This window comes from Curcuma longa, unplaced genomic scaffold (assembly GCF_044706935.1).
Source record: "Curcuma longa cultivar G26 ecotype Majalengka, Jawa Barat unplaced genomic scaffold, ITB_CL_G26_1.1 contig_24661, whole genome shotgun sequence".
Taxonomy (NCBI): Eukaryota; Viridiplantae; Streptophyta; class Magnoliopsida; order Zingiberales; family Zingiberaceae; genus Curcuma; species Curcuma longa.
Genome location: NW_027432496.1, coordinates 44,887 through 56,471, shown reverse-complemented (window position 1 = coordinate 56,471; position 11,585 = coordinate 44,887). Strand labels below are relative to the sequence as shown.

At 38.0% G+C, this 11,585-nt stretch overlaps 2 protein-coding genes and 1 pseudogene across 2 annotated transcripts; 1 reads left to right on the top strand and 2 right to left on the bottom strand.

Annotated features, from left to right (window-relative positions):
• Nucleotides 1-210: 210 nt before the first annotated feature.
• LOC141818395 (protein WHAT'S THIS FACTOR 9, mitochondrial-like) lies at nt 211-1,633 on the bottom strand. The gene has a single exon (XM_074705908.1). The coding sequence runs from the start codon at nt 1,631-1,633 to the stop codon at nt 377-379; it is 1,257 nt and encodes a 418-aa protein (XP_074562009.1). The 3' UTR covers nt 211-376.
• A 1,755-nt stretch (nt 1,634-3,388) lies between these two features.
• LOC141818383 (LOB domain-containing protein 41-like) lies at nt 3,389-4,302 on the bottom strand. Its single transcript, XM_074705889.1, has 2 exons — nt 4,110-4,302; nt 3,389-4,026 (listed from the first exon to the last, which is right to left on the bottom strand). The coding sequence occupies exons 1-2, from the start codon at nt 4,297-4,299 to the stop codon at nt 3,389-3,391; spliced, it is 828 nt and encodes a 275-aa protein (XP_074561990.1). The 5' UTR covers nt 4,300-4,302.
• Nucleotides 4,303-6,871: 2,569 nt separating this feature from the next.
• Nucleotides 6,872-9,720, top strand: LOC141818379 (uncharacterized; annotated as a pseudogene).
• The last annotated feature ends 1,865 nt before the right edge of the window (nt 9,721-11,585 follow it).

The following is an 11,585-nucleotide window of genomic DNA, read 5'->3' as shown; positions in this document are numbered from 1 at the left end:
GTTGATTATTGGTATTGGCATTTGTTTTAATCTGAAACTTGCAAGAATCGTTGATTACTTGGAATGTTTTATCTAATTTCATAATTTTCGTATGCACTGAACCTTGTATTGTTGCAGTTCAATGGGACTCCGAGAAATCTCAACCTAAACAAGCACCAGGTGGCCTCGACAACAAGTACAAAACCAGCAAAATGAGCTCAAACCACAAAGTTGAACCTTCAAAAACTTGCCATAAATTAATTGCTAGATCACAGTTCCAATGCAACACAATTTGGTCGTTATTTAGTTGCTCTTTTGAATCAAATCAGAACTCACCTTAACTTGTCCAGGTTGCAGATGTCTCAAGGAGCAAGAAACCAAATTTGGCCTAAAAAGTTCATCCCTCAGCATCTGAATCATCCAATTCATAGTATTCTTCTTCATCACTGCTGTCGTCGGCTTCATCGAAATCATTGTGCTGCTGCTCATTATCAACACCCACCTGTTCGCCAAATAAATCATCCTCCTCGAATGCGAGCTTGGAACAACCCTTCCCTCGATACAGAATCCCTGTTCTCATGACATAGTAGAATTTGTCCCTGAGAAGTGCAAGAGGGTGCTGCTCCACCAGCTTGCCCCTCTCATAGCCTTCCCGGAGGACCACGGTGATGGTCTTGCACTTGAGGGACAGGTAGAAGATGCCCGAGTAGCGGTTGAAGATCCTAGTGAACTTGTGAGGCAGGCCGAGCTCCTCCCGGAGGCTGCGCAGGTAGGTACGTTTGGTCTTCTTGTGGATGGTGAGGCTGAGGAACTCATGGAGGACGCCGACCACATGCTTCTCCATGAGATCGCTCTGGGGATCGATTCCAGAAGTGTCCTCGTAGGGGGACACGTACGGAAGGCGATGGAAGTCCTCCATCCAGGCCTTGACCTTGTTCATGGAGCCGTAGTCTCGGGGAAATTTCATGGGAAAGACGAGCGGCGCGGTGGAAGGCTGGGCGAGGGCGTCGCGGTGACGGATCTGGAGAGCAGAGACGGCGAGGTGTTCTGGCCAGGCTGTGAGGGAGAGTACCGGGGCACCGTCGGAGCGTCGGCGAGAGAGCGTGAAGAGGTCGGGGCGAGCGGCAGGGAGGGCGGAGGAGAAGTTCGAGGGAAGGCCGAGGTCGTAGCGGAGGGGAGAGATGGATGCGACGGGGAGGGCGCGGGAGCGGGCCATCATCAGGAGGCGGGCGAGGCGGTGGGCAGAGTCGTCGGGGAGAGTGGAGACGAAGGCGTCCTGCTCGCGGCGGTGGAGGAGGAGGGAAGCGGGGGCGAGGGAGAATGCGGGGAGGGAGGGAAAGCGGGGGTGGGGCTGCTCGTGGAAGAGGGTGGGGTAGCGGCGGAGGAAGCGGAGTAAGGGGACGGTGAGGCCGAGGTTTTTCTGTAAGGGTGCGAGGGAGCGAGCGGAGAGGAGGCCGGAGGGGGCGGCGGCGATGGCGTCCTTGAGGAGGCAAGCGGCCTTGACGTTGGTGTCGCGATCGATGATGTGGTCGAGGCCGCGATTCTTCACCCACTTGAGGCGAACCTTCACGAGACACCTCTGCGGCGACCATCTCCACCATGGCTGCTGCCGCCGACGACGATGGAGAGCGAGGGTTCTGCTGCTGATGAGCATCGCGATGAAATCGATTCGAAGAATCCGACGGAGAGGCTCGTCGGGTGAAGTCCATCCGAGGAGAATCTGAGCCGTTGGAGGAGATTCCCGCACGAATCGTAAAGGGATTAAAAATTCAATAGTAATAATACTTTTCTAATTGTTTATATCAATTTAGTCCATATTATTTAAAATTATCAAAATGAGTTCAACTTAGTCAGAATCACTTTAAAAAAGATTTTGATTAAGTTTAAGAAATTTTAAATGAATTTTTATATAAAAATGTTTTATATATAATATCTTTCAACAAATTGAACTAGCATAAGCTATGAGAATAATATTAAAATAAAAGATAGTTTCAAGATGAAAAATATATTAAGATGTTTTAACTTTTTTTAAGTAAAAGGTATAATTTTGCTGAAATAATAATAATAATAATAATTAGGAATTTTTATTTTAAAATTAAATTTAATAAACATATAATTAAGGGCAAAATTGAAAAGAGCCTCCTTTATGTCTAAATTATCACAAGTACCTTATCTTACTGCTCGCTATGTATATTTATTTAAATATCATTTTATGCTATTTAATACTGTCATCTTCTTTAAATCTTAATTTCTGAATCGATTGAAAGTGTTATAACAATTACGATTTCGTAATCGTTACAACGCATTCGACATACTTAATATTAAAAAATATTTACATTGTAACTGTTATGATTTCATAATTATTATAATACGAATTTAACATGTTCATCTAATATTCACGTTGTACTAGTTATGAGAGCATCCACAATCTACTCCTATTATAACACCGTCCACCTCATTAAAAAGCATAGAGTCCATTGCCACATACTCATTATAACAACATATCTCTTTCACTCATATTTTTTTTAATATTAACATTCATTGTTTATGGATCCCACTGTCCACTCAATAATTTTAAAATTATATCATATTAAATAAATTTATTTTAAATATTAAAATTAAAATTATTATTATTAATTTTATTTTTAAAATAATAATTTTACTATTTTTAAAAAATAATATTAAAAAATTTTTAAATGTATTTAATATAAAAAATTTTAAATATTAAAAATAAAAAAATACATGTGGGGAGGTTAACCCACCTCACTTTTAATTAAACGCGCTCAATTATTTGAACGCGTTCAACTAGAGGGGTGTTATAATACCCTTCCACGATGATGTTTAATACCAATTGGATGTTATAACACTCTGTTAGAGCAACTATTATGGATGCTCTGAAATCTTAACTATTATAATATAACTATTTTTAAATATTAAATGTGTCTATTATAATACGTATGACAGTTAACGATAGTTGTTGCGATTACTATAATTGTTACAACGGGCTCAATTATATTTATCTCTAACGATGGAATCAAAATAGTACTTCGATGATATGATGGTTATAATGGACAGGAGTCGATAATTTTTATCCTCTACTTTTTGAATCTGTCACTTGATGAGGACATACGGACAGCAGCTGCTGCATGCCTAATCATGACCACTGAAGCCAAGAAGGGCCCACCATTTCCATAGGAACCTTCTGTCTCTCTCTCTCTCTCTCTCTCTGATCATGTCTGGCCTTTTTGTTTTGCTAAAAAGTTATGAAGCATGAACAGAAAAGAAGAAGAAACTTTGAACTCGTTTAAATTTAATTTACATTATTAGTTAAATCCTACAGATAGATTACAGAATATATGAACAAGCCATATCGAAGAAGATATTACAAACATGAAAAAACTAGTGTAATCTACAGATGATCGGTTGAAGGAGAGGATCGAGAGGCGGCTAAGTGAATTACTGAGAGAGAGAGAGAAAAAAATACTCTTGATCGATCATCCCGCCGGCCGGCTTCTTTTGGTGTGATGTAGTGGGGATTGTGGATTAAACGGCGACCGCCGGCAGCGCCAGAGTGAAGCTGAGGGTTGAGCTCGGCCCGAAGCTGCTCGAGGCCGACCTCGTCGCTGTCCTCCTTGGCCTTGTCGCGGCCAGGTTTGCCGGCCAGGCTCACGTGCGACGCCGCCTCCAAGGTGTCCGCCGACGACGTGCTCTCGTTGTCCGCTGCTGTGGGGGGCGGCGGTGCTTCTGGATGAGTCGGGTGCTTGGCGCCGCAACGCTTGAACCAGTGGCGAGGCTTGATAACCCTGTGGAGCTCGGCGGCCGCCGCGTCCTTGAAGACGTGGCGGATGTCATAGGCCTTGAGGAGCGGCGGCGGCGGGGTGGAGGCCGCTGCATCGGAGGAAATCGGCACCACCGGCGCGCCGTCGAGCACCGCCTCCACCGCCGCCTGGCACAGCGGCCAGCCGCCCGACCAGAGCAACCCCACGGAGCCGTAGATCGGGTCCACGATTCGCCCGCAGGCCTCGTACAGCAGAGACCGGAAGATCGCTGCGACCAATCAAGAACCCATTTCAATTCTCCAAACCTCAATACACCATTAACCGTGCAGAGAAAGAACAGAGTAGCTAGACCAGGGCGGAGGTGGGCGGGGCCGGCGTCGACGAGCTTCACGAGGCCGGAGCGGCCGTAGAACTTGGCGAGGAAGACGGTGGCATTGGCCTGCGACTCGGGGCTCTTGATCCACTGCAAGCAGGGGCGGATGGAGCAGTCCTCGCTGCATCCTTTGCGCAGCACTCGGCAGCCATTGCAGCTCATCCTCATGGGCAGTGGCCGCCGCCGCCGTCAGCAAATCTACCAAATTAAGCAGAGGAAGAAGCAGGGGATGCGAGCAGAGGAGGAGGAAGTGGGGGGCGTATATAGGCGGGCGGAAGGGGACTAGGGGAGGAGACTGGAGAATGTGAATGGAAACAAGGAAATGGAATGATGGAGAAGATTCGCCGTGGTTTCCGAGAGGAGCCGCCTCTGTTGTTTGACTCGGCGCTACTACGACAATCTAACTACATAAAGAATCTAGTCGTTTCCTCTTTTGTCTCTCTCCGCGTCCATCGGAAAGTAAACCTCAGTCTGATGGACTCAATCCTTGGGAGTGTTTGATTGTTTTACTGATTTTGTCTGATCCCACGAAAATTTCTCACCGACCACCAAGATAAATCGGGAAACGCATACGGTGGCCAATCCAGATGTCTAGCATCCTTTGATTGTGTACCCCATTTAGAGGAAAATTCCTATAAATACATCATAGTTAGGGATCGAACCATGAATCCCTAAATCACAATCCGAATGTCTTACCGTTGCATCATTGCCCCGGGACGAAAGGAAACCTCCAAGAGTCTCCATGATTGATAGATTGTGGTCGATAGATTGCGGAGAGGCAGCACTGCGCGTGGCGTCCACGTGAAATGAATTAGGAATCGGGAATAGTATTGCGGCGGTCTATTCTGTTGTCGCCACGTAGCTGGTAAAAAAAAAGAGAGAAGCATTTTCCAAAAACGTCTAAAATAAAAAAAAATCAAATATTATTATATTAAAATATTCTTTATTAATTTACATTTAATTAAAATTACTTTAATGTTATTATATTGACTATGAGTATATGAAAGATATGACAATAAAATAAATTTATTTTTAGAATGAAAATTAAACTTAATTTTAAAGTCTGTTTTGGAGGAAAAGTTATATATACCAGGGATTAGAGGTGATATATTTAATTTAATTTTAATAATTTATTACTTATTCCTGTGATTATTGGAAAAATCGGAAAGAAAACAAAGGAAATGGCGTTCCTGGTTTTCTGGAGGTCTTTGTTGGCGGGCGACTACACGTGGCGTAATTCTGTGAGCGCTGAGGCGGCGGTCAAACTCCGGTGAAGGATTTGCGTGCCTCGTGCTTATCCATAATAATAATTTTATTATTATTGTTTGTTTCAGGATAAAAATAAAAAAAATAATAATAATAAAAGAGAAATATCTCCTTCTTAATATTATTATAGTAGCTATTTAATTTGGAGTAACTGAAAATTAATTATTTTATTTTAATTAAAATTATTATATATAAAATATTATTATATATAAAATATTCTTTATCAATTTAATTAAAAATACTTAAAGTTTCTAAAATCATTTTAAAATAATTATAACAACTACACCTGCACACAATTAGAATTTAACCTTAAATCCTCAAATTTTAAATTCTAAATATTAAATTTTATTATATTAAAATACTCTTTATCAAAATTATTATAAATTATTTAAAATCATTTTAAAAACATTTACAGTAAATAATTGCTATATAATTATTATAATATTATATTAGTTGTTACATGTTAAATTAATTACAAAGTAACTACTCTAACTAGCTACTATAATAATATTAAAAGTGTCCCTGGGCAATGGTGCAACGGTAGGACATCCGGATTGTAACCCAGGAACCCGCAGTTCGATCCCTAGTTACGACGTATTTGTAAAAATTTTCTTTCAAATGGGGAACGCAATCAAAGGATGTTGGACATCTGGATTGGCCGCCGTATGCGTTTCCTAATTTACCCTGGTGGGTGGGAAACTTCCGTGAGACCGAGCCGACCACCCCAGGGATTGAGTCCATAAGATTGACTGAGATTTATCATCATTTTTTATAATAATATTGAAAGTAAATTACAACCTTGTAGTAATTAGTAGTAGCTAAATAACTACTAATATTGTAACAATATGAGTATAACAACTATAATTAACTACTACAATAATATTAAAAATAAGTTATAATATTATAGTAATTAGTTGTAGCTATGATAATAAAATTGGAATTAAAATATTTTTGAGATAAAATATATGAAAGATAATCTTTAATTATGTAGAGTATTATAATATTAAAATATTATATATTAATTTGATTAAAAAAATTAAATTTGATTAAAATCATTCTAATTTAATTAAAATTAAATAACCATTGTTACAATTATATTTGTTATATACTGTAATAATTATATATGTTTATAACTGTTAAAATATTATAATGGATGTGACTATAATTATTATATTAAAATAATTTTATTAAGATTAAATAATTTTGTAAAAAATATTTTAATATAATAATTTTACTTTATATAAAGTTAATAATTTATTTATCATTTGAAAGGAATTATATTATATATAGTCGTATATACATATAACGGTTTTATTATCTCGTAACACCGCCCGAGTCGCAAACCGGTACCGACGAACAAGTAACGCCTGTTCCCTGCGAGGGGGAATTGGAAGGCGACTGCGACTTCGACTTCTTCCTTTATGTACGCTCGATCCGAGCGATTGCTAGGGTTCAGAGATTTGAAGACCTTCCTCGTTTTGATGTCGAGCCTGAGTTCGCTCTTCAGTAGAGCCTCCTTCGGCACGAGATGGTTCGTGTTATCTGAATCTTATGTTCTGCTTTATTGGTGTTTCTATGTGTTTAGGACCGGGAAAACACGGATTCTATGTTCTGATTGCGCTGTTGTCTCCGGAAAATCGAGTATTTTGTTTCTATTTTGCATCACTTCGGAAAATGTCCGAGTGTTGATCTTGTTTTATTGTGATGAATTTTCTGGTCCATATTTATGAATTAGTTGGGAAGATTTATCTAGTTACGAGTAGTTGGCTACCATTATGAATCCTTTAAGAAAAATTGTTTCGAAAATCCAATTTTGCTGAGATTTTTGGGGCTTCATTGATTGGGCAAGTTGAATTAGAGAGACTGAAATGCGAATAATGTACTGTAATCCTCCAGCTCAAGTAAAATGTCAAACCTAATCAAACATGTCACTTTGGATCTCATATCATACTCAGTACTGGCCCATAGTAGCTTAGAAGACTTCAAAGAAATCCATATTACCATGGCCATGGCCATCTACACGACTACACCATGTAGGACCTTAGAGTTTAGAGTTTAGAATAAATTGTGTTAACTTATGGATCAACAGGCAGTAGTGTCAACAAGATTGTATGTTTTGTGGAATTTTCTTTGCTAATAAATGCGCCACCATGTTCTTTAACAATTAACATTATTAGGCATTCCTCTTTAACATTGGTGTGTGCAACTTGGGTGCAGCAAGACTTGCTCGAATCTGGCTATATCACTTCTCCGTATTAAGAGAGAGTTGCAGCTCAAACAAATGCATAAAGAAATCTCGCAATATATTCAGACAGCTCAGGAAGCCATAGCTCGAATTAGAGTACGTGCATAATTTGACACAAGCTAAATCACTTTGTTGATTTTTTTCCCCCATTTTGTTGGAAAATCTGTCTTTCTTCATCTGTTGATTAATAGATATTCTTAGGTGGAGTATCTTATCAGGGCACAGAATATACTGGCTTCTTATGAGATCATAGAACTATTTTGTGAATTCATCCTTGCACGTGTTCCAATTCTCGATGCACAAAGGTGTGTAGTTCTGTTGTGTTTAAATTGAGACCAACCACTTTTTACACTTTACTCTCTCTTCTTTCTATGATTCTAGTGCTGTTCATTTCAGTAGGCATAGCTATCAGATATGAGTCCTCATATTGTGATTATACATATCTTGAGAAATCATCATTTTCAATCTAAAATATAAATTTACTATTGTCCAAACTTCCTGTTACATAATAATATCCAGGAATGGCATAAAATAGTTCACTTGCTAAATTGTATTTCATTATTTCAAAGTATGTTCTAATGGTTGTGTACAATGTGCAACCCATGTTATTATTATGGAAGCCAAAAAGACACATAGCTTATGGTACAAATGAAACCTTTTTGCACGTATGTGTAATGGATTTTCCGGCAAAGGCTATCAACCTAGTGAGTTGGTGCTAGCACATTAAGACTGACTGATGAGAACTTTTTGACTGATGGTGAACTTGGTGGCCTTACTGCTGATAAGGATCTTTTTCTTACTCAATTTTATGTAGAACCTTACTGAAGCCTGGATCCTATTTAAGAGAAACTAAATTACTAGCATAATTGGACCTTTGGTAGATTTCTATTGTTTCAGCTCACAGCTTAGGTTGCAATTTGCATCGAGCTAAAGAAATGTAACGACTATTTAGAAAGAATTGAGACACAAATCTTGCATGTTAGGTTTCTCTGTTTCTTTTATAGAAATTATCCTCACTTTCTTATTGCATAACATCACAGCATGACTTACTGTTTTATAACTTCATCCACTTGCATAAGGAGATATAGGGAAACCATTTCTATATTCCAAACCTAAATTGTAAGAAGAGCAGGTTGAAAATGACGAGAGGCACAAGGCAACTGAATCTTCGATGAACACCAATTTGAACTTGTCCAAACTCATTTATTAACCTAATGGTTATTGCATTGTTCTATGCTTAATCAATAACATTGCTTGATATTTTGCATGACATGTAACAGGGGTTGCCCAATAGAATTGCTGGAGGTTGTGGCCAGTATCATCTTTGCTTCACCAAGGCTTTCTGATTTGCCAGAGTTCAAAATATGGAAAGGAGTTTGTTGCAACTGTCTGAATTACGGCCAGAAAGCAATGCCAATCGCACTGTAAGAAACATAGTCCATATGCTATTTGCTTCTTTTGAATCTTATAGTTAACTTTCCTCTGTAACTTCTGCAGATAATCAAGAAGCTTTCAGTGAAAACTCCACCTGCAGAGCTGAAGATTAAGCTTTTGAAAGCAATCACACAAGAGTACAATCCATCAAGCACTGAAGCCGAGCTAAGTAAACAACATGAAGTCTTAGTGGTAAAAGTATATCTTGAGCTTTATGTCTATTTATCATATATATTTTTTATTTTATTTGTTTTTATAAATCATCTAGTGAGAATATCAAGACTTGCGCCTGTTTTCTTCTAAGCCATGTGCCTGTTTTAGCAGAGAAAGAGTTCCATTCCTTTGATTGCTGACAACATGTTACTCACAGGATGGGCTAAATCCTACAAATTCACAGGCACTGATGGAGAGATCCTCTTTTAATTCGACCGAGGAAGGAGATTCTGCTTCTACTGCAAAGAATCAAAATGCTCAATTGCCTCAGTCCTTGATCCATTGGAACATACCCAAGATCTCTGCTGAGACGTGCAATATTTCTCCAGCAGATGCTGTTAGTCAAACTGAAGCACTATCATTATCTGAAAAATCACTATCTACTCAAAGTTCATCAGAAGCACTACCATTGCTTCTGTGAGCGTGCATCTGCAGGGTGACCGGTCCGGTCCCATGGAAGTTTCCCATCGGCCATCAGGGTAAATCGGGAAGCGCACGCAGTTGATTGCGATCCCCATTTGGAGGAAAAAAACCAGTAATTAAGCCATTGAGCAACAGTTGTTCTTAGGATTATTCCTAGATGTGGTATGGTGGAAGAGTGCAATGAGAGAGATGAACATGACCCATGTCGTCAATGAAGATCTCGTTAAGACTGATAGTGTAGTGATATTAAAAACGTTTAGACAATTAAGAGGTACATATATTTTAACCTGCCCTCTGCTAAACTTAGTTTTTCCTCCTGGAGATTTTTGGACATCGCTGATCATTTAACTGGTGATGTTTTCATTCCACAGGCAAAATTGGTACACCAATCCGCCGTGTTAAATATAAGGAAGAATATATTTTTTGAAATCCATAATATCCGGAAAGAAGTGAAAGGTACTCTCTTCTCAAACTTCTCTGTATCCTTAATATCTTTCTCGAGCATTATGTTATTAGCCTCAAGAATAAGTAGGAAGTGCACTTGATTTCGATTTTATCCCTCCCCTAACCGCTTACTTCATTCATGGTTTCCCAATATATTTGAGTTATATTTTAATTAAAAATTCGTTCATTAGTTCGGATTCACATAACCTTCACATCTCTCTGTGCGGGGAAAACAATATCTTGTCTCTCTACTCGGTCAAAACAATCCATCTCTCTTATTGCTTGAAACTGTAGAAGCCGAAACCCTATAAACTCTTAACTCGCGCAAGTGAGTTAGGGTTTTCATCGAAGCTCACATACTGATAAACTTTCCCTCTCCCATTCAAATTTAGCATTTAGTTTTGCCTTATCATCTTATTTGTTGATGCTAATGTTGCTCATCTCCCTCCTCTCATATTGTAAACTGTACTCCTGTTTCACAGTGGCGTGGCGCTAGAAGGTCCATCAACCTCTTGATCTTGATCATCTCCAAAGGTCAAATTTGCTTCTTGATTTAGATAAAGTGTCAAATTATTTATATTTCTATTACTATTCAGCATATTATTATTTTCATAAGATGGAATATTACTTGGGGCTACATATATGGACTGTTGAGTAGCTTATTGTCTCTTCGCTAAATATGAATTAATGGAACCTATGCATGATTCAAAGTTCATCATAAATATAATCATCCCTGAAAAAAAAAATAGAAGAGAGATGCATGTTAGTATGTAGAAGGTATACATGGAATCCTGATATATGTAGGTGAAGTTATAATCATGTGCCAAATGACACAGACTATGATGTTGATTTTTGAATACCAATATCAAATTGGTGTTGGTTTCCGAAAACTAGCACCATATGGTGCTGGTCTTCGAAAATTAGCACCAATATGGTGTAGATTTTTGAAAACTAACACCACAGCTTGATGAGAGTTTAAATTCTTAAACTTGAGTGTACCTTTTAGACAAAATCAAGCTTGAAATGCGCCGTTTGAGAATTTACCAAATTTATTTAAGATTAATATTACTTAAACTTAATTAAAATTATTTTAAATCGATCAATTTTACTCTAACTTTATTAATAAAATTACAATATACTTCGTTTTAGTAAAAATTACTATTAAAATGTAAAAATGTTAGTATAAATTTTTTTATAAAATAAAATATTATTTTAATTAATATTTTTAACATATAACTCTATTTCTATTTGAAGATAATAAAAAAATGTCATTTAAATTTTCATTTGCGTTTTTTTTTAAAAAAAACTCAATAGATAATAACACACTCCTAATTAATTATCATTAAAGAAACATCTTCTTTTAAACATTATTAAAATAACATCACTCCATAATTTAATAACCATAATATTTTTTTATAATCTAGATATC